Consider the following 22,976-nt stretch of genomic DNA (forward strand, 5'->3'; position numbering starts at 1 on the left):
CAGAACCGCGAAGTTCAAATATACTACCTAACGTTCCCAGTTGTAAATAATGTAAAACTCCCTCGCATAATGGTTGAACTCTATGATATGACTTATTGTCCGTGACATAATCAGACTTTTTCGGTTCTGGTGGTATCGGTGGTGCCGGTGGTGGGATTTCAGGCCATCCTAACACTGTTCTGATCGAACTCTGACATATATCCACAGCGTAGTCTGGGGTGCTTATTTCGATCGTAGAAGACAGGGTTGGTTCATGAACAGTTATTGCTATCTTGGATTCTTTTCCTGTGATATTTTTTTATTCGCCGTTGTAATTCCTCTTTGATTTCTTCGATTTGATAAGACGGGAGTGCCATCGGGTTTATTTTTTCGTGCAAACACGAACGAATTATTTGCTGGTAATCCACCGAACGATTTTGATCTGATATTGGGCCAACTGTGGTATACTCGTTATTGTGCTAGTGCGATTTCTTTCACAGGAATCGCAGTTGGAAAATTAATACTAAATTCAGGGTTAGTCGAACTTATCGTTATCATTGAAATTCTCTTGGGGCTTGTATTTTCGACTATGTCGAGCAGAGCTCGATGAAGTAATTCCGACATTATCTATCTTGGTTGTTTTTAAATGGCGGGTGCAGTCTTCGTATATCTTAACCATTAGAGAGAATTCGGAATCTGATATTGTTGTATCATCGATGCTTGATGATATCAACGACGATAATTTTGAGTATGCGGCTGTGGCTGTGTTTAGTTGTATGACGTAATCGTGCAATTTTGTGCTCGTGCACGAGGATATTTTTTCGCGATTATATTAAAAATCCTGCGATGGCAGTTGATGAAGAGACGATTGTTACTACGATTGTTACTGGTGTTAGCGCTGATAATACTACTCCGGTGGATGCAGCTAACGCGGATACCGAGTACACTAACTCATCTAGGATGACTGCGTATTTGTCGATGAGGGTTTTTAACTCTGATTGCCATTCGCGCACTTGATCGTATCTATATTGTTGCGCATGTAATGTTGTTATTGATGCTGTTAAGGATATCATTTATTATCTTACTCGGTAACCAATTCAGGTGTTTCAGCTACGAATTCCAAACACCACCAGTAAGATGTTGCGGTTAATGTCTCATCGTCTGCTACCAACATAAAATCCTCTTCGGTTCCTTTGTTTAATATGATAGTAACAACCTCGGAAAACCTGTCGATGGAATGTTGTCGCCAGGGATATTATTTTGTTGTGAAAATCTCAAATTTTGCAGCACTGAACACAGAAAACCTATACACACCAGTAACTGTTGCGGTGCATTTGATAGTATTATTTTGTTTAGACCATGTTGCTTTTCCGGATGATATCGTTGGTAAAATGCCCGGTGGTAACTCCAGGTGGGATTTTAATCAAATTGGTTTTGTTAACAATCTCAGGAATCCCACTAACGATATCCTGCTGTGTTTGTTTGATCGTGTCAATGCTGGTTTTGATATCAGAAAGATTTATGTCAACGGTGAACGGAGTGCCGAAGAATCCTTCTGTGATTTCATTAATTTTTTGAAAGTTTCTACGAAGTCTTGAAAACGCGCTTACGTGAACGATGTGTACAGCCGGCAACGTGGATAATTTATTATCTATGGTGCCATAGTTAACGTCAACATACTTTTTCGTTGCAGCATCTTCGTCGGATGTTGGCTCTCTTAAAACAACTATTTTGTTTCCGCTCATGCTGAGTTCACCTGTCTTTGTGTCACCGGTATTTTTTAAGCGATTCGCTACAACTTTTTTTATCTCGTCTCTGATGGTTGTGAGTGATACACTTGAATCCCTGATTTTTCCGCTGTCATTAAACACAGGAATGTTATTGGGGCAGCTCGAAGAACCCTGATAATTATGTCATTTAATTTGATATTACTGGTTTTTAGTTTTCCGTATCGGTCCTGAAGAATAACAACCTCATCTGGGTCTATCCCGGATAACGATGAAAGATTATAGATTTCATCTTTGGTCGCATATTTTGATAAATCTACATCACCGCGTTTTTTTATCTTTGCTTCGATGAGAGATCTTCCGTAAATATCTACCATTATTTGATAGGAAACTGTTTAAATTGACCCGCGGTATACTCGTGCACGTCTTTGTGAGGCGGTTTGGTTGATTTTAATATCGCGTCGAGAACATTTAATACTTCACGACCACATATTGGTGGATCGGTTAGTGTTTGTGGTGGTAGCGTTGAATACCAGACTTTGGATGGGATGTCTTTTGTATATTTTAGAAATTCAACTGGCGGTGCTAACCCATACTAATCGAAATAGATAATTCCACGTGGATCGATCGGTAAGCAACCCAGTGAGTTCCAGGGCGTTCGCTGTTATCGAGATTAATAATTCCGGTTTCTGGATTATTCGGTTGTTGCGGTAACTGATCTCGCATGAAAACACCTTTGAAATTTTTTATATTTAATTGTTTGGCAGCATCGAGCAAATCTAAATTTGACATCGGTGAAAACGCTTTGTGTTTTATCAGAACCGTTTTGGGTACCATGAAGGCGGAGTTCCTGAAAGTCTTAGACCTCGTCCTTTTTTCTGTATCCTTTAACCAGTTGCCTTCTTTAATGCCATTCCGGCAGCTGTTCCAACAGCTCCCAACGCGGCTGCTTTTGCGACTGCGGGGGCAGCAGCAGCTATCAGCGCTGGTATTGCTGCGAGAAGAGGAAATATACCACCAGTTTTAACCATATCCTTGATAGCTTTTGGAGCGAAATCAAATTGAACTCCGGTTTTTTGCTTGCTTCGCTTTATTGAAACGTTTTAGTTGGGTTTTAGTCAGCGATAACTTGTTTGGGCCACCATTAACAATTTGATCTTGTTTTTGTGTTATCGTTGCCCCACATGCTTTTGTGTTTTTCGATTGTAATTTTTTCGCCTGACCAGGAGTCAGAGTGACATTAACGTGACTATATGACATTTTATAATAAACGCGATTGATCTAATCGTCTTTAAAAACTACATGTTTTCTACTGGTGCATCAATAACTCTCATTCGGCCACCAACGGCTTTAAGTAACATTGTTTTATCGCTGAGTATAACAGCAATTGCTCTGTACTCAGCTATACCCCCTCTATTCACTTGAGCTGTGAAATGCACATCAACGACAGACTGTCTAGTTAAATCAAAATGCTCTAGTGAGAAGTAATAGATTGGATAATGTGCCATAAAATCTAATTGTGATATTTGCAAACCAGTATCGATATTTACGTCACGCGCTAGATATTTCATCAAGCGATGATATACACGTGCAACATGATAATTAGCAAAATTTAACTGTATATTTTCTGATGGTTCTTGATGCCCGTTTATTCTTAAAGAAACGTCTGTAACATCAAGTGGATCAAATATCATGTGACTATGCGTTTGTGAGTTTATTCGTGCAATATTTTGAAGAGCAATGAGAATATGTCGCGGTGCAGAAACCCCCTGCTGTGATGCTACATGCCATGTAAATAAACCGTTAGCGGTACTCTGAATGCTATCTGTGGTTACTGTAAGCCATGATAACAACGATTTACCACCTTGATTCATAAAAGAAAGCAGTCGCTGTTCTTCAGCAATTGTCGGAGTCATTACCGGCATCCACAACACAAGTTTTGTTATTAATACTTTACCAACATCATCAGCACCACCAGCTTCTCGTCATAAGCCATCATTGTCATTATTTTTTCTAAAAGACACAACCGTTTGTTTGGCTCCATCAATTACCTTTTTGATATCTCTACAAAATCCAAATATATGCGACAGCGGAATGGTACAAGAAAATTTTCTATCAGTTCCACTTAACATTTGTCCACGTGTATGAAATCCTAGATTAAAATTATTATTAGCGCCGTGAACCACCGGCCACACATCAGCGTCGGCGGTGTTGGCAAAGTTTCTTGGTCGTCTAATATTGTACTGATCACTGTCAGGATGATTAGAAGTGTCCTTGGCAAACATCATTGATGGGCCAGCTGATTTTGTATAATCATCAGAGTATCTTGCTAAACCTATTATTATTGTAGCCACATCAACATTATTCACTATTGACTCAATTTTTTTCCGTCTATGAGATACGCAGCGCTTTCAAATAAGACCATAATTCCGTTATTGACAAAACCAACTTTAAATCCCGCGTCATGTTTTGCATTATTTGTTCTTGAAATTTCACCCTCTATTTCGATAAACGCTTCAGCGGGCAAGAAATATCTACTTGTGTCTTGAACCTGCAATTCAATTCGTCCTCGTTGATTTGGATGTTCTATGCCATAAGAATAATGCTGAAAATTTCCCACTGATTCGTCCTTGGGTACTGGTGCATCCATGTCGAACGCTGGGTCGGATTGACGTTTAAACATTTTATTATAATTTGTTATCTTCTAAAACGAAGACCACTTCCCGACACCAGACTTGTATTTATTTGTTCAGCCCCTTGATTTATCAACTCTGCTAGTTTTTGATTTGCAGCTTGATTTATTACTTTACTAACATCTGCAGGCATCACTTCGGTGCTTGGTAATTTCACCGGTGGTTTTGGTCTGCGTATTAATCGTGCAAGTCTGTATTTGATTGCCAAGAGCGCTTTGCTGGCCGCGCTACCAACAGCACCAGTAGCTTTATCAAGAATAACGTCAATAGCTTTCATTGATAATTGTTTTCCAATCATTATTGCTTTAGGAGCCATTCCCGCAAATAAACCTTGAACAACATCACCAAATCCATCTCCGTAAGTTATTTTGTATACTGGCAATCGTGAATTTACCACCCTGACCCTAACTGGCCTACCAAGAGATTCGTGTATGATCATTTTATTTAACTATTTATTTATCTAACAACTAGTCACTGTGGTAGTCATCAACGAGCTCATTAATAAGTTCTCGGTAGATATCGATATCCATGATACCACCTTGAAATAATCGTCGACAAATATCAGCTGCTTCATTTATTATTTCTGGTGAGTTATTCCCAGCTCGCTTTCTTCCTATGAGAACTTCCAGCCTTTGCGCATCATTGATGATATTGTTTGGACAGTCAATAAAACCACTTCCTAGACCAGGACGGTCAATAAAACCACCTCCTAGACCACTGCCCATACAAGTGTATGGTCCTTTGCGAGACTTCTTATATGCTTTGACATCTTGCTTAAATCTTAGGTAATCGGGATCACCGGTGTCAATACTCGAACTTTTAGAGGCAAAATATAATGCAGCGGGCCAACTTTCCTTTGTTACTCTTTCAGCGTATTCAGGTTTCAAAAAATTGTGTTTCCACGGATAACTTTCTGCAGCAGTACTGATTAACATATTCCGATTCGTAATACAATCAAGAGTCATATCGGTAAACATCACTGCAGGTTGTGATGGTAATGCTATGACGCGAGGTTGGGGTTGAGATTGGGGTTGAGGTTCAGACTGAGGTTGTTGCGACGATGAAGATTCCCCTTCGGGGGTGAATAAGGAGGATGTGATGGTTGTGTAAGTCTGTTCATATTATTTATCAATTTATTATATTCGTCACTCCTGACTTGTGACCTGTCGAGAGCCACGCGATACATCCATTTTATAAATTTTTCATTACTTGTTTTGGCATATGCTGGTTTTAAAACCTTATCTTTTGACCTAAATTTTTTTAGTATTACGGGGGGTAAATTATCTTTATTTGCTTTAAGTTCCTCAATAGCATTTTTGTTACATTTTGCAATTAGTTCAACATTTTCTCTTATCGGTTTTGGCTTCAAACACGAGTTTTCCTTTTGCGCCAGCGACCTCAGTACGAATTCCTCTAAGTATTTCTTCACAAGTTGAGGTTGAGCTGTAGCTATTTTAGTTGGAAGTTCTCGTAAAATCTTTTTTGTCTTTTTAGTTCTCGCTGCTATTTTTTCAGTCTGCTCAGCGGTCTCTTTTAATATTGTAAGAATACCCTTTCTTCTCTCCTCCTCATCCTTAATATCTCCCAATAAAGCTCTTTCAGTGACCGCAGCAGCTTTTTCAGTAGCTGTTGTAACGGGTTTAAACAATTGTTCCGTACCTGTATCGTATTCAACTTGTGCTTGTTGCCGCGCTTGTAATTTTTGTCTTACAGAATCTCTCACAGGAAGAAATTTTTTGATTACTTGTAGTCGCTCTCGAGCTAATCTAGTGGTATATGCTTCTCCGATGTTAGCAATTATTGATAACATAAAATTTTTAATTGAGCAGCAGGGAGGGCGACGCTCTCAACGCGTCACCGACACTATCGCGTATTTTCTTAAGTTGCATCGAAGAAAAACAAAACCATCAGCGATAACAGGTAAGCCAATTTGTCGTTGACGGAGTTGTCTTACGCTGAGTATCGCATTTTTTTTAAAGATTTTTGCGATACCCCAGGAAGTAGTATTTTGCGAAAAATACAGGTGAACCAATTAGATGTTGTTCGCCCTCCCGGCTGCTTGACTGGGTGAGTTTGTGAATAACATCTGTGGTGTATGTGATAATGTTAGCTCGGAGGTTGTGTTATGTATATTTAACTTAATTTATATTTGCTTTAATTTAATTTAATTGTTTGTTAGCTTTAGTTTATTTCATTACGTGTTATAGTAATTTAATTTTGTTTGCTGGAATTTGACAATTTCCAGAAAAAGGTTTGATATTATTTTTTTTTTTTATTTATTCTTTTTGTAAATACATAATATTAGAACTTTGTATCTCAATGCTGTCCTAGTTCCCGACCGTGATTTATAATTAGTAAAAAGTTGTAGTAAACAACAACTTTTTTATTTTTCTTTATTGTGGGATACAAAGAGTAAAATCAAGGCTGACTGGGGAGTACATGATGTTAAGCATTTGAAGCGTCGGTCTTGTTCTAGAAATTGATCAAGTGACCCTCATAAGGGAATCTGTTTTGAGTCTTACATTAGTGTATAGACTTTTTCTATGGAGAAGGTAGTCAGTTGGGCTTTTAAACACTTCTACGTCAAGTGTGGGGGCCCCAAGTGCCCGAGTGGTCTAAAGTGCCCTCCGTTACGGATCACTGCCATCTCACCTCTGTTTGCGCAGGTTCGAGTCTCAGATTCAGCCAATGTGGGTATGTGAGAAAGCTTGCAAGTAGCTTCTCGTGGGTCAGTGGTTCTTTTTGAGGTTTTCCCGGGTTCTTCCTCCACCATTAATACTGGCTGCCATGTATAGCCTATCGTGTACTGAACAACGGCGTTAAACCCCACAACAACAACAACAACAACGTCAAGGTGTAAATTCTGTTGTGACCAATTTGATTTGAAATTCCCTTTTATGGAATTATTAATTCTTTTCCCTGGGAATATTTAAGTGCTCATACAAAATTCTTGGACAAAGACATTTTTTGATCATTTTATTCGGAATTCAAACACCGGAATATTATTTTCTTTGGTTCAACAAAGAACTGTTGACACGTCAGTACTATACTGGCTCCAGCATACGTCCTCGCTTTCCATTTTGGATTTTCGTCGTAACTCGAAACTCAAGTTTATTTGAGTATTATTAGGACTTCTAATTTTCAACTATTGGATTATTCCTGGGTTATTTTGGATTTGATTCTTAAAACTGGAAGTTTATTTCTTCATTTTTACCTGGTTTTTCTAAAGAAATACATTATTTGTTAAATTTTACAAAGCTTGTTGTCTTCATATTTTCTTTCTTACTGTTTATGAGAACCTAAACACCTTACAGAGAGAAAGTGGGCTGCTTATGAATTTTGGCTAAAATGTCAGGAAACTTTGTTTGTTTTTTTAAATCTGAATTCCCAAATATTTTAAAATATTTCAAATCCCAAGCATTATTTTCCATTTTTTAAATCTTTAGTGAAATCAGCAAGCTTTTTAACAATATCATCAAAGGTAGAGAATTTTTAATCTACCCAGGAGTGGTCGGACGTTTTTAAAATTGAAGCACAACTAAAAATGTTGGAATTACAGACAAGACAGGTTCACTTTCAGATAGAAAAGATACAAATGGAAAGAGAGATAGAAGTAAGACGAATGCAGTTTCATAAAGAGGAAGATGAAAGAAAATGCAGTCTCGGAAAGAAATGGAATTCAGACCAGCAGAATTTCAAATTCGGTTTAAAGAATTAGAGATGGCAAAAGGAAAACACTTATCCACTTTTGATGTTTTAAGAAATATCAATGTTAGTACCTCCTTTTCTGGAGAAAGAAGTAGATCAATATTTTCTTCGTTTTAAAGAATTGCTGAAAGGCTGAAATGGCCAAGAGAGCACTGGATTCTGTTACTACGATGTGTACTCACTGGTAAAGGTTGTGATATTTACAATTCACTGTCACTAGAACAGAGTGCTGCCTATGATGTAGTTAAGGACTACATGTTGATAGGTTATGAGTAGTTAGTCCCATAAACTATAAAAAGAAGCTAACCAGACCTATGTCGAATTTGCACGTGAAAAGACAATTTGATGGATATTGCTTAGCCAGGAAAGTTTAATAAGATTATGAAAGTCTCAAACAACTTGTATTGCTTGAAGATTTCAAGAACTGTGTACATAGTGACATTAGGGTTTATCTTGACGAGCGTAAGATCGAAACCTTGGAAAATGCTGCTCGTGCTGCTAATGAGTATTCTTTAACTCATAAAACTCATTTTGTAAATAAGACTTCTACTAAACAGTCTTCTGGCAGAAATGTATTTCAGCCTAATTCAAGCCCTTCTAAATCTCAAACTGGCACAACTTCTCAGAAACAAGCTTCAGATAAGCTAGATCGAAAATCCTACAAATTAAAAAATAGGCATCAGAATAAAGATAGACCTATTCCAAATGCTCTTATTTCTAAGAGGTCAAGGTTACAGTCATGTATTGAAAGCACTACATGTGTTGAATTAAAAAACAAAAACGAGATTGATTTTATTATGGAGAATTATGAACCATTGATATCGAACGGTTCTATATCACTCTTGGGTGATTCGGCCAATCCTATCCCGACTAAAATGTTAAGGGACACAAACTTCTCAGAGTCTTTAATTGTCAGGTACTTTTTTCTGAGAAATCTTCTTCTAATGAAGGTGTTCTTATTCAGTTCTAGATTACAGCTTTGTTAATGTTCCTCTCCAATGTTTACATCTGTCATCAGACGTAGTCGCAGGACCCGTGACGGTCGGAACATTGCTGTTTTACCCGTTGAGAGCATTCATTTACTACTAGCCAACGACCTAGCTGGAGACAAGGTTGTGGTTATTCCACTTGTAACTGACAAGTCTTGTCTGGATCAGAAAGTCAGTCCAATTGAAAAAAATTCCCTGATTTATACCTAGGTTGTACAGTTACCAGAACTATGGCAAAAAAAAGCTCTTGCGAATGATGTTAATAAGGTCAGTATTATTTTATCTGACACATGTATTAGTCGGGCTTTTGATGAGGTCAATTTCACTCCTTGTTTGGATCAATCAGAAGGTATTGAGCACAGTGATCCTCTTTTAACTACTCATTCTTTTTATTCTAGTAAGGGTGATAAACGTCACAAAACTTGGAAACCCTAACATCACCTGCCAGGAGAATCCACTGCTGTAGTCTGGAGCCAAACAGATCTGCCTTACTTTTGGATAATTCCAAATTCCAGTCAAGGTCATTTAGTTCACTTTTTATTATGAGGTGTGGTTCAGAGAAGGTGGATGGGAGAAAATATGGGTCATGTGACACTGATGATTCAGGACTATAAGTTTCATACTCTTCCTCTTCTCACTCAAGTGAAAATGATTCTAGTGCATCAGGAACCGGCAGACCTTCTCCGCACGGTACTGGACGTATAGCTGATGGAATGCGTAGATAATGCACAGTCCACTTTTTTCTATGACACCTTTCCCAATTGCAAGAACCATGCAGAAGTAACAAATGCTGATATGATCTGTTGTCTCTCTACAAATCAGTGGCACTGCAAAATGCATCGGTTTTCTTTTCCTGTTCAACCACTGGCAAAGGTTTACTGCACACGTGTTGCAGAATATGCGTGGGTCCCACCTATAGTCCTGATCTTCAATTTTGCAGCCAAAAAAACGGTGATAGGCTTTCTTAACCATAGTGTTTATACTGTGCTTTTCTGGTGCATAAGTCACTTCACCACAAACATAGCAAACATTATTTACATTGTTCACATAAGTACGAGGTATCTCTACTCACTTTGGCTAAATAGAAATGTGTCCCTTTCCAATATCAAACACTGACAAATAATTCACAGCTAATATAGTGTCATTTATTCAGCAGAGTGATGTAAGCTTACTTCTGATTCCATCATCCATGACGTCGAGGAATAATATGATGCAATTCATATCATGTATGACGCAATACCAGCTTCAGTTTGCTTCATTCATTGTTTTGCCTAAAAAGAAAGTACAGTCTTAACCCAGTCAGTGATTTATTCATTGATCCAGTCAAAGATGTATTTTATACATTTCTGGTGGAAATTTAGATCCCTTCCATTTATAACCTCCTTGTCCTCCTTATCCCATTCCCATGTCAAGGGTCTTAATTACTGACCCAGTATAATATCTTTAAAACTACAGCCAATCAACAATTGTTAGCATCATTTTAATTCTCAGTGACTAATTATTAGTAAAGTTTGACTGTAACAAGATAACCGGGTGGGATATTTCGGATTAACAACAGAACACGTAATGACGACACATATATATGATTTAATGTGGCGATTTATATGAATATTGGATTATGAAGATGTGTGCGTATTTATAATCCAAATATTGGATCTATTTAACATAAAAACGCACAGTTTCAAAGATGAAAAAAATATACAAATAAATTTAGTTCAGTAACCCTAAAATACAGGATAAATGATTTCACAAATGATTCAATAATGAAAAGATGAATATAGTTCACTCAAATAGTAAACAATGTAAGCGTTTACACATAGTAAAAAAAATGTATTCGCTCAGGTAGCGAAATTATGTCACTAAACAAGAACGGATATACAATCTATCCTTCCAGTCCTGAATAATACACTGGGTCTTACTAACCCAAAATTAGCATACAGCTAAAAATACATGTGTGGAGATGCACTCCGTCACCCCTGCACCATATCCGCTCCACAGCTCCTCCGAATCAATTTCACAACCAATATAGACTCCGGACCCTCGGAATACTATGATCACTTGAAATATTAGACCCTCCGGACACTTGAAATATTAGACCCTCCGGACCCCCTGGTCCTTTGACGGCTCTACAGCTGGGTCACCTTAGTCCCTCTGGACACTCCGGACGCTAGACATTAGACGCTCCGGCACCTTAAACGCTCCGGACACACGGACGTTTCTACCCTCTGACAACACCGGACACCCCGGATATTCCTACCATCAAAACACTCACTCACTCAGCTGAAAATATACCCGATACAGTGTACTACACTTAATACAGACATAACGTAAGGACGTTATACATGGTAAGTTAAAAAGATTATATTATAATGGCAATTACAAAACAGAGGTTCAATAGTAAACCTAACCCTGCTTGATAAGACAATAATAAACAATTCTTTTAAAAAATGTAGCTTTACATTACCAATATAAGTCTTGCACTACGTCGCAACAAGAATAAAAAATGCACGCATTATGGTATGTAAAGAAACTATAACAAACATGCAAAGGTAAATATGGTAATACACTAGTTATCACTTAAAACCCAAAAATTACCTACCCCTACAGCTGGAGTTGTGCGAATCCTTTTAGCAGGCCGCTTGCTGACAAAACCATTAGTATTGTAAAGGTCCTTTACATGTAGTAACGTATTTATACCTTTAGAATTTTCGTTATTCTTTATCAAAGGCACCTTGCACGTGTGGCACAGGACGAATCGTACTCACGATTTCGAAATACATAGACCATATTATAATCACCCTCGGGTATCGTTGTACAGAGAAAAAGAAACGAAACCCGAGTACATGTATTTAATTAACAACCTTTACACCATTCCGTGACATTGACTACATTTATTTCGGAGGCATTTTGGCTGTAATTAGGATTATTGGGATTACACACAAGGAAACCATACACGGTAAGCTATTTTTAATTATTCCGCTTTGTTGACACATATTTATATTGTGGAAAACTTTAATGCTTGCTTAGATTTTAAATAATCGTGTTGCTTAATTTGATCCACCCAGACGTAACACTACTGACGGCAATCATTTCTTGGCGACGCAACTGGCTGCGTCATAAGGGCCACCGAGCCACCCGATCGAAAGAGTAGGCAACCGAACAAGGACGGCAGGTTATTTACCTGCTCTGCAATCCGAAGTGAACACTGTCATGGAACAGGTTTTGTATGAAAGAAGCTTCAGCATTGTTCTGGCTAAATGCTCGAATTTTATCGGAACCAGCCAAGTCAGAACCCCGAAACGATTCCACAAAGGAAAACAATTCGGTAATGGGAAAACGAAGGTGAACAGTGTGTGCTTTCAGCTGGTTGTAAATGACTATAATCATCAGACGCCCACATACTTGTTAAATCTGATGAAAATAAACTGGATAGAAAGATAAATCTGTGTGGAGAATTTATTCACTCCTTGACAGGGAATGGGCAACTGATCTGGATGCCGATGTTGCGTTGTGCTCACCAACGATAACATGCCCAGACCAAAATATAGAGTTGGGATGACTTTTAACCGCTGTTTGAGGAGGTATATCAACAAACACATTGTATGTCTAAAATGATGAGATTTGTCTCGTACTGAAGATGGTTGCTCTAAAGTAAAGATAGTTCTCAACTCCAGAGGTTGTTGTGAGATGACTTGTATCCTCCGGTACCCCAATGGTCGTTCACTGTGTCGAGGTCCGGTAAGAGAGGGATTGTTCAACCCCAGGAACTTGTATTTGTGTATGTATTCGTGTCCTGAGCCAATCCTGGTTGCATCACTTGTCTTCACTGGTACTGTCTCACTAGTTACACTGATTCTCTAATCAAGCAACATGGAAGAGGGGCGCCTTTGAGATAAGAAAGTCATTTACAAAGGGCGCGCTAAGAGATAATCCTGCAGTCGAAGATCTGTTAATGCATAGAAAAGTTTGTGTTTGACTGTTGTTGATGGGCTTGGAGTTGGATATTGATGTGGTCATATTAAACTCCTCCTTATTATTGTCAGCACTACATGTCTTCTTTTATTGTAAGGCCTGTTTGGCTGTGATGACCTGCGTAAACGTATTACGTCTTCCTGCCTTCTCTTTTGATGATTTCATATGGGCAGGAAGTTTTCCTTAGCTGGTTTTTCTATGACACGTGGGCCCCTTCTGGTGGCTTCCACTTTTTCTGTGGGTGTTGCAGGATCCCTTGTAACGAATCGGACATACTGCCTACGTTTTCTGATAAAATCAGTGTACTCCCTCTCTTCATCCTGGCCCTACTTTATATTTGCTGTCTTGATGAGGTTCATGGTGGCTCCAGGACATGATAGATGTTTGCTGTCATATCTTGAGCTGCATGCTTTGCATATGCTACACCTGTATCCAAATTCAGAGTGTTCAGTGGTGATGTGTCTTTCACAGTAGTGGAGCTTGGCAAATTTCAGGTCTCCACATATAGTACATTTGAACGTTGTAATCTTGAAGTAGAATGTGAAATGTACCAGACGGAGCTTAAGAAGAATACAGCTATATGTAGGTATAGGTAAATAATTATTTTGTTAATTCAACCAACCTGATATGTTTGTTGATGAACAACTTTACGTTTTAATTTCGGGAGTTTTCTGGATAACATCATTTATCTTTTGTATTATGAGAAATGGACCTTCCCATGGACAGTATAATGTTCTACCTTTGCCTTCGTTATGTGCATTATATAACCACAAAAAATCTCCTTTTTCGTGGATATTTATGTCATGAACTTTTCTCATATGTTCTGAAGAAAGTTTAATTTCATCCCTTGCAAATGCATGTATTGTCTCTAATTTCTTTCTTAATCCAAGTGCATAATCAGTTTTTATGTTTTCCATTTCAGTTTCAAGTCTTCCCAGAACAAGATCTACTGGTAAATTTATGTTTCGGCCAAACACCATCTCACAGGGAGATACACCTGTTGATTCATGTTCTGCTTACCTATACGCCGTCATGAGAAGGTACATATGCTCATCCCAGTCTCTTTTATTCTTTGAAATGAAAGCTGAAAGAATGGATTCAATAGTTATATTTGACTTTCCACCATGCCATCAGATTGAGGTCTGTATGGGGGTGGTGTGGGTTTTCTCTATTCCGAGTATTTCATAAACTTCCTGAAATACATCTGATTCAAACTTAGTACCTTGGTCAGAAAGTAACTGCATAGTCGTGCCAAAAAATGGTTATTACTCTTTCAACAAATGTAGGTGCAACAGTTGTAGCTTTTTGATTCCTAATGGGGATAGCATCCACCAATTTTGTGAAATAGTCGGCATCCACCAGTAAATATAAATTCCTTTTATTACCTTTTTGGTAAGGCCCAAGCACATCCATTGCCCGACTTTCCATAGGGGCTCCTACATTTTAGGATTTCATAGGTCCTTTTCCTTTTTATGAGGTGGTTTCCTGGAAGTACATTTGTCACAAACATTACACCAATGTTTTATATCTTTGATCTTGTTTTGCGGGAAGTATCTTTCTCTAATTTTTGAAAGGGTTTTCTTATGACCGCCTGTTACACTGTTATGTAACTACTTCAAACCAACAGCTTTTAATTTTTGAGGAATAATTATTTGTAATTTTGGTTGTCACCCTTGACCTGGGTCCCATTTATGAAGTAAATTATTGTATATTTCCAAGGAGCCAATTCTTGCCCAATACCATTTTGTACTTTCATCTAAATACGAAATCTCAGACCACGTGGGTCTCACGCCACTATTTTTCCAAGGTATCATCTTTTTTAGTACTAGATCTTGTTTTTGCAAACAATCAGTGCTATTTTTATTGAATCTAGGTTATTGTTATTGCCTGTTTTGTCATTTATCATCTCAACATTTTCATAGCCATTATCCTTGGTGTTTGCATGTGGATTAATGGACCTGGTATGTATCCTATAGCATTTGGAAGAAGCTGACTGTTCTGATTGTTAATTTTCGCTATATGCATTTTCATATCTCCTTTCTGCTCAGGTACAGTGATTACATTCCAGACTTAGACAAGGTCTGCGAGATAATGCATCTGCATTGTTATGTATACGTCGAGCTCTATACTCGATTCTGAACTGACAGAAAGACAGAAATTCAATACAACGAGCAGCCTGACCTTCTGGATTTTTAAAGCTTAACATCCATGTTAGAGAACCATGATTTGTTCTAACTTTAAAATATATTCCATACAAATTGGAAATGTTTTATTGAACTTACAATGACTAATAGTTCTCACCGAGTCACACAGTATTTCCTTTCAGTCCTGATAAACGTTTTACTGCAAGAGCATATAACCTTTTCTACTCCATTTTGCACGTGTAACAGCACATCATCCAGACCTATATTAGATACGACAGTTTCAATATGAACAAGTCATCAGGTGTAAGATATGCCAGTACTGGAGAACTTATCAAGGCCCTTTTCAATTTTGTCAAAGCAGCCTGACAGTCTTCAGTCTAGATAAATCATTTACTTTGCTCAGCAAGTTTGTGTAAAGGTCTTGCTGTATCAGCAAATCCATACACAAACTTCATATAATAGGAACCTAAGAATTACCTAATCTCTTTCAAATATGTCCGTATTGGCCATTTGTTGACAGTATCAGTTTTATCAGGATCAGTAGCAATGCCATTCTCGTTAACAATATGCCCCATAAAGGACACAATCTTTCTAAATAAAGGGCTTTGGGTTCATCTTAAGGTTTGCAATCCTAGCTCTTTCAAATACTCGTCTTAAATGTTATACATGCTCATCAAAAGTTTTAGAGAAGAATATCATATCATCAAGGTAGATGATACATATTTTCCAAGTTAACTTTGATAAGACTTTTCCATCAACTTTTCAAATGTTGCGGGTACTGTGCATAATCCAAATGGCATTGTAACAAACTGCTAGAGTTCAACACCAGGTATAGCAAACGCAGTTTTGTGCCTGTCTTCAGGAGCAACTTTAACTTGCCAATAACCACTTTTAGGTCAAGAGTGGATAACCACTTTGATCCAGACAGTGCGTCTAGGGTATATCAATTCTTGGAAGAGGGTGACTATCTTCTATGTTGCTGCCTAATAGGCTGTGAATCACCTGTATTAACAGGATGTTCAAGAAGATATGTTAAACCCATGCCGTTGGTTGATCTTGAGAAAGTGTACTGATATTCCATTAGTAGTTTTTAAAGAAAGCCACGTTCAGTCTCATTTAATTCCTTACAGGACTCCTGGAAGAATGAGTCTACATGTTCAGGTACTATGTTTCCACCTAGGCAAGATTCTGTGACCTTTACCTCATTTACAGCAGATTGTTGTTCAATACACAACTTGACCACATCAACTGTGGCCACTACAGTGTTTTTGTGAAGCTTATACCCCTTGTCAGTAATATTTAGAAACCTCAAGGGTACAGTACCCAAAGTAGGATTGACGAAAGTAATATTTAGAAACCTCAAGGGTACAGTACCCAAAGTAGGATTGACAAAAGTAATACTTAGAAACCTCAAGGGTACAGTACCCAAAGTAGGATTGACAAAAGTAATATTTAGAAACCTCAAGGGTACAGTACCCAAAGTAGGATTGACGAAAGTAATATTTAGAAACCTCAAGGGTACAGTACCCAAAGTAGGATTGACAAAAGTAATATTAGAAACCTCAAGGGTACAGCACCCAAAGTAGGATTGACAAAAGTAATATTTAGAAACCTCAAGGGTACAGCACCCAAAGTAAGATTGACAAAAGTAATATTTAGAAACCTCAAGGATACAGCACCCAAAGTAGGATTGACAAAAGTAATATTTAGAAACCTCAGGGGTACAGTACCCAAAGTAGGATTGACAAAAGTAATATTTAGAAACCTCAAGGGTACAGTACCCAAAGTAGGATTGACAAAAGTAATATTTAGAAACCTCAAGGGTACAGTACCCAAAGTAGGAGTGACAAAAGTAATATTTAGAAACCTCAAGGGTACAGTACCCAAAGTAGGATTGACAAAAGTAATATTTAGAAACCTCAAGGGTACAGTACCCAAAGTAGGATTGACAAAAGTAATATTTAGAAACCTCAAGGGTACAGTACCCAAAGTAGGATTGACAAAAGTAATATTTAGAAACCTCAAGGGTACAGTACCCAAAGTAGGATTGACAACATTAATATTTAGAAACCGCAGGGTACAGTACCCAAAGTAGGATTGACAAAAGTAATATTTAGAAACCTCAAGGGTACAGTACCCAAAGTAGGATTGACAAAAGTAATATTTAGAAACCTCAAGGGTACAGTACCCAAAGTAGGATTGACAAAAGTAGTATTTAGAAACCTCAAGGGTACAGTACCCAAAGTAGGATTGACAACATTAATATTTAGAAACCGCAGGGTACAGTACCCAAAGTAGGATTGACAAAAGTAATATTTAGAAACCTCAAGGGTACAGTACCCAAAGTAGGATTGACAAAAGTAGTATTTAGAAACCTCAAGGGTACAGTACCCAATGTAGGATTGACAACATTAATATTTAGAAACCGCAGGGTACAGTACCCAAAGTAGGATTGACAACAGCTTTAGCCAACAATATTTCATGTTTTTGCATGAAGTTTGGTGTTGGTTCCATTAAAGCAGTTGTTTCTTTAATAAATGGGTCAGTAAGTTTTCAAGTGACAATACTTTTACTATTGGGAGGGAAGATAACATCATCCAAGACTGAAACACGGCTACAAATGGGTTCCATTTCAGTTTGATACCGAAAGCATTAAATATTTTCACTTTTACTGTTATACAGTTTTTATTTAAGAGAATATAATGTCTAGGCGTGAAGTCTATACCAAACATTTCATTATCTTCTATATTAGCTATAAATACCTCATGCCTATGCTTTTGCCTAGTGAAAGGTGAAGCCACCGTTTTCCTAGGAAAGGTCTCCTATTTCCGGTTGCAGTAACCAAATTTAATTCCAATAGTTCGATGTGAAGTTTCTCCATACTGCCTAATTTCTCTCTAAATTTATGGCTACTGATAGAAACAATGGCACTAGTATCGACAAGCAAAGGTACTTGATAATTTTGTATTTTAGCACAAACTACTAATCCATGATTACTGTCATTTATATTGCTAATCATAATATCAGTGTGCCTTTCTTTCATTTCTGCTGATTTCTGACCCTAGAATTCAGCACTAGCTAGTTTTCCTCAGTCTGTCTGCTCTTTGATTGCCAATTTCTGTATGTACATGGTTGAGTCTGTGTATTATCCCTACCCTGGAAGGTTTGGGTGCCATGTCTGCATCGGTTATACCTATGACTTTCATTATAATTATGTTGGTTCGTTTTATTGTAACTTGGATTACCATTCCATGTATTTGTTTGTATGCTGGAGATTATGTTATGTCCAGAGTTACCCCCCATTAAAGTTCATATTAGATGTTGACTTGTACTGTTCAAGGCTTTGATTGATTCATTAAGGGTTTTAATGTCAATTTCCTCCTTTTTATCAGGGGCTGCCTCTTCTGCGTCTGACAGACAGTTACACTGCTTTCATGCTGTGCAGATAGTTGGAGGGAATTCCATCTTAGTCTTTCAGCAAGTCTGTGTGCTTCCAGACGGATAGCATGACTTTCAGCTTCATTGATAATGTTGGGCCTAAGCTCCCTTATACGAAACCTTATTTCTGAATCTGGGATAAAGACAATGAAATAATCAATAGCCAAAGTTTTCAATAAGGCTGAGTCAGCTGATGAATAGGTTAACCGGGTTATGATAAGGACTTATCTTTTCCCCTAATCCTAGTTTGCAAGTTTGCTTTATACATTTCTGACCGTTGAGCTGATCCAAATCTGATATTTAGTATCCGAACCAAAGAATCAAAATCTTGCCTCTCTCGAGGGATTAATTCTGTTGGAGCTGCCTTAGCACTACCACTAAAACGTCCAGCCAAATATAAGGATTTTTCATGGTAGTTCCAGTTATTGATCTGTACAACAATTTCAAATTTAGACAAATACTCTTCAAAATCTTCATGCCCATTATACTGCTGGGGCTTGATTTTAATTTGTCCCTTTCCACTGACAGGAGTTGGGTTTTGTGAAAAAGAAGATTCTTAATGGTTTTCATTTTTGTTTGCATTTTGGATAGGTAAGCTAGTATTCAGTAATCCCCATGAGAAAACCTATTTCTAGTTGCTTCTATAGCAATTTATTTTTCCAAAGTGTTTATATGGTCTTTAAGAGAACTAAACTCTTTCCTTACCTTCCTTACAATTTCATTCACTTCTTGTTTCAATGAATATTTCATACACAGTAAACTTCTCATATTTTATTGTCTTAAGAGATCTAGCTGCTCAGTGAGTTTATTTAAAATAGAAATGCCACTAAGAGATAGGTTTTGTATATTTTCAAATGGATAATCAAAATGTTGCAAAACTGGAGCTTCTTCCTCCTGACTGTCCAGCACTGGACTCAAACCGATCTCTTTCTCTTGGGAAAATAATTTCAGGATCATCCATTTTTGATTTATGATTGTTAATTAAAAAAATCAATCAAGGTCTATTCTTTTATTCCACTTGTTTTTTGTTTTCTTCTAGATTTACTTAAAGATTAAAAATCAAATGTTCTTTTGATCAGCTAGACAACGGGGAAAAAGTCTAGAAAATATGAAAATATTTTCCATTAATCCCACTTCTTGACAACAATGTAACGTTTATTTTTTATCCACATAAGGTCAACGTTTTCATAGACAACAAAAGGCTCGTCCCAGCCTAGCACTTGACCAAACGAAAACTAATTAAAGATAAGTAACATGTAAATGTAGTATATTTATTTTTATACAAACATCGGAATCACACAGTACAGACAAACACATTATATACGCATATATATATGGTTTTCCCATCCATTAGTATTGACATGTACCCAATACTGGAGAAAGATACAAGTTTACAATATCTTTACGCCACTCCGCAATTAATACAATACAAAACATCTAAGTTGTGGCTTGTAAGGTTAATAATTTCTTTAATTCGTTGCATCTACATATATTATTACATATATCATATTTTCTTTGGGACTGTTACCCAAGATTGGAGAGAAGATTTTAGAAGTTCGTTTCCATAGATGGAGACATATGGTACTTTGGAATGTATTTCGAAAGACGATACATTTATACTTCGTCTAATATTGTTATGGGTTGTTTTAATCTTACTTCAATGATACCTGAAGCATTACCATGGCCATGGTTTAATTTTCGTTTGTTTTATTACAACCGCTTAAGTCGGTGTTTCAATCTGTGAAAGCAGCTCTCATCTGTCGGCAAGCGAGGTGAGCGAATTTGTCAATTCAAAAGCTTAACCTATCGCCACCTGTATGCCGAAAAGTAGGTCAATGGCAAGAGTATTTGCATTTTGTCTATATATTGTAGACAGACATTATAAAGTTTCGATTTTGGGAGGGCTGGATTTTCGATGAAGTTGGGCTTATATTCCTAACGTTAATGTAATCGTAGAACGTATTCGAATGAGAAATATGCGAAAATGCACCTTACCCGGAATTCCCCAGCATACTGCATGGTATAAAACCTGTAAAATGGCAGACCTGGTCCTGTCGCTCCGGAATTGAATGGCTACCATCATGTGAGCTGTTATTACCAATGTCCAGAAAAATGACGCCATTGCAGAGAAGGTTGTAATATAACCTTGGACATAGCAAACATCGTTTTCCGCACCATTAGTTGTTAAAACGTTAATCGTTCCAAGCAAAGTTCCTGATGCATTTAAGACGTCTGCCAGTGTAAGCCATAACAAAAGTTTTCGAGTAAAATTCCGTACAGAAGGTACTAACCAGTACGTCCAATATATTATGAAACCACCAAATATTGACAGAGAAGAAAAACCTATGGTACAGCCTGCAGATGCATACTGTATGTCACTGATATTCATACTTAATGTTTGTTCATGATATTAATTGAAACGTGAATCTCGAAACGTTTTGCGCGAAGCGTGTAAACAATCCCTAACACGTGATTTACCGAGCCTAAGGAAGATTTATTATTAGAGCTGGGTCAGCTTTCTTCAGCATATACTGTGTCTATGGTGTATCCGATTTCACTTCGATTCAGTCACATGCAAATCTGAAGTTGCCTATTTCTAGAGATCAAACGCGAATACGCCAGTACACTTAAGATTTATCGGATATAGAGCATTGACAAAATGTAGTTTACATGTGCATCGAACATGATTATTACATTATATCACTGCATGATTATTACATTATATCACTGCATATCTCTCCGAACAAAATGTCCCTTCTTTTTGTAAGTCAGTCACGAAATCATATTCCTAGTCATTATAAGTGATTCGGATACACAGAAATGTAAATAAAAATTATGTGTAAACAATTATTCAAATAAACTTTATGATCTTTTTTTTATAGTTTTGTAACTTTGGTTTAGCTTTATTAGGCTGTTTTATTTCCACATGCAAATCTGAAGTTGCCTATTTCTAGAGATCAAACATGTATAACCATTATCTAGTGGATACAGTACGTTTATCTCTTACTGGGTTAAAAATAATGCATGTGAAAAGTCACGTAGACACTAATATGCTGTGTATCAAAGCACCCACCACGTACTAAACAGGTAAAGTGGCTAATAGTATCATCAGTGTTACCTTATCTATGATGTAATGGTTCCTATGGAACACGAACCGTTGATAAGCCAAACAGGTGGGTGAATTTCAACAAACCCGACTAAAGAAAGAAAAGCTTGAAATAAACCCAGGGTAGGGACCCTTTTGTCTTAAGATATAATTATCCCGACTGGAAAGAAAACAACCATTGCCCACGAACCGAAGCAGGAAAGAGAAAGGTAACATTGGATTCCATGGCTTTGAACTTACACGATCGCTGGGAGCAACACGTGATATAAATATTACAATCAGATATAACCAATTGTTATTACTAAGACACGTTTTTTTTTCCTTCTGTTTCTAAGCTTAGGCTTTCGGCCCAATGTAGCGGAATGTTCCTAACTACAGAACGAAACGTGGATTATCGATCGAATTCGTAACAATGAAAAGGAGATTCAACGTTTAAAGAAGTATTGTAATCTCCGAAGTGTGTGTGTGTGTGTGGTGTGTGTGTGTGTGTGATTTGGATTTTTAACGTAGCTTTAACAATTTTTTAGTCATATAGCTACGACGTCTGCATTGTGAAAGTTTATAGTGATGTCTAGCACTGGGGCATCATGATGTCTAACCCAGTCACATTATCCTAACACCAGGCCGACCAGTCTTAACACTAACCTCTTAATGCTGAGCGCCAAGCAAGGTAGTTGTTAGTACAATTTTTGTTTTCTTTGGTACGACTCGGCCGGGGATCGAACCCACGACCTCCCGCATCCAAGGCGGACGCTCTAACCACTAGGCCACTGAAGCGGTCCACTCCGAATTGCTGATACTCAATGTATGAGACTTAAAGGTGCCACCAGCTATATTAGACACCAGCTTTATTAAAATAATGTTTGTTTGTGTGATTTAAATTTTTAACGTAGCTTTAAACAATATTTCAGTCATATCGTTACGATGTCTGCAGTGTGAAAGTTTATAGTGATGTCTAGCACTGGGGTATCGTGGCGCAGACATGTAGCATGATGATCCACCCATTCACATTATCCTGACACCAGGCCGACCCGTCCTAACACTAACCTCTTAATGTTGAGCGCCTAGTGAGATAGCTGTAAGTACCATTTTTTAAACGTTTATGGCATGACTCGGCCGGGGTTCAAAGCCGCAATCTTCCGCATCCGAGGCAGACGTTCTAACCACTAGGCCACCGGGGCCGTCTATTAAAACAATAACCTTGTATCAAGAAAGAAATG

General features: G+C 37.7%; 1 protein-coding gene across 5 annotated transcripts in view; it reads right to left on the reverse strand.

Annotated features, from left to right (window-relative positions):
* The window catches only part of LOC149796070 (G protein-coupled receptor 157-like), a 37,324-nt gene extending 16,049 nt beyond the window's left edge, over positions 1-21,275 (reverse strand). The window contains exons 1-3 of one of the 5 annotated variants that reach the window (XM_089965981.1): positions 20,646-21,272; positions 14,454-14,553; positions 8,884-10,367 (exon numbers count right to left, since the gene is read on the reverse strand). In XM_089965981.1, the coding sequence (XP_089822107.1) occupies positions 10,352-10,367; positions 14,454-14,553; positions 20,646-21,039 (510 nt within the window). In that variant the 5' untranslated portion in view covers positions 21,040-21,272 and the 3' untranslated portion in view covers positions 8,884-10,351. Of the gene's footprint in view, positions 1-8,883; positions 10,368-10,667; positions 11,377-14,453; positions 14,554-20,645 lie in introns of those variants that run through there. The other 4 variants (XM_089965982.1, XM_089965980.1, XM_089965978.1 and 1 more) reach the window with 4 other exon arrangements.
* Between the last annotated feature and the right edge of the window lie 1,701 nt (positions 21,276-22,976).

Source organism: Sinohyriopsis cumingii, chromosome 7, assembly GCF_028554795.1.
Source record: "Sinohyriopsis cumingii isolate HCF-2022 chromosome 7, ASM2855479v2, whole genome shotgun sequence".
NCBI classification, from domain to species: Eukaryota; Metazoa; Mollusca; class Bivalvia; order Unionida; family Unionidae; genus Sinohyriopsis; species Sinohyriopsis cumingii.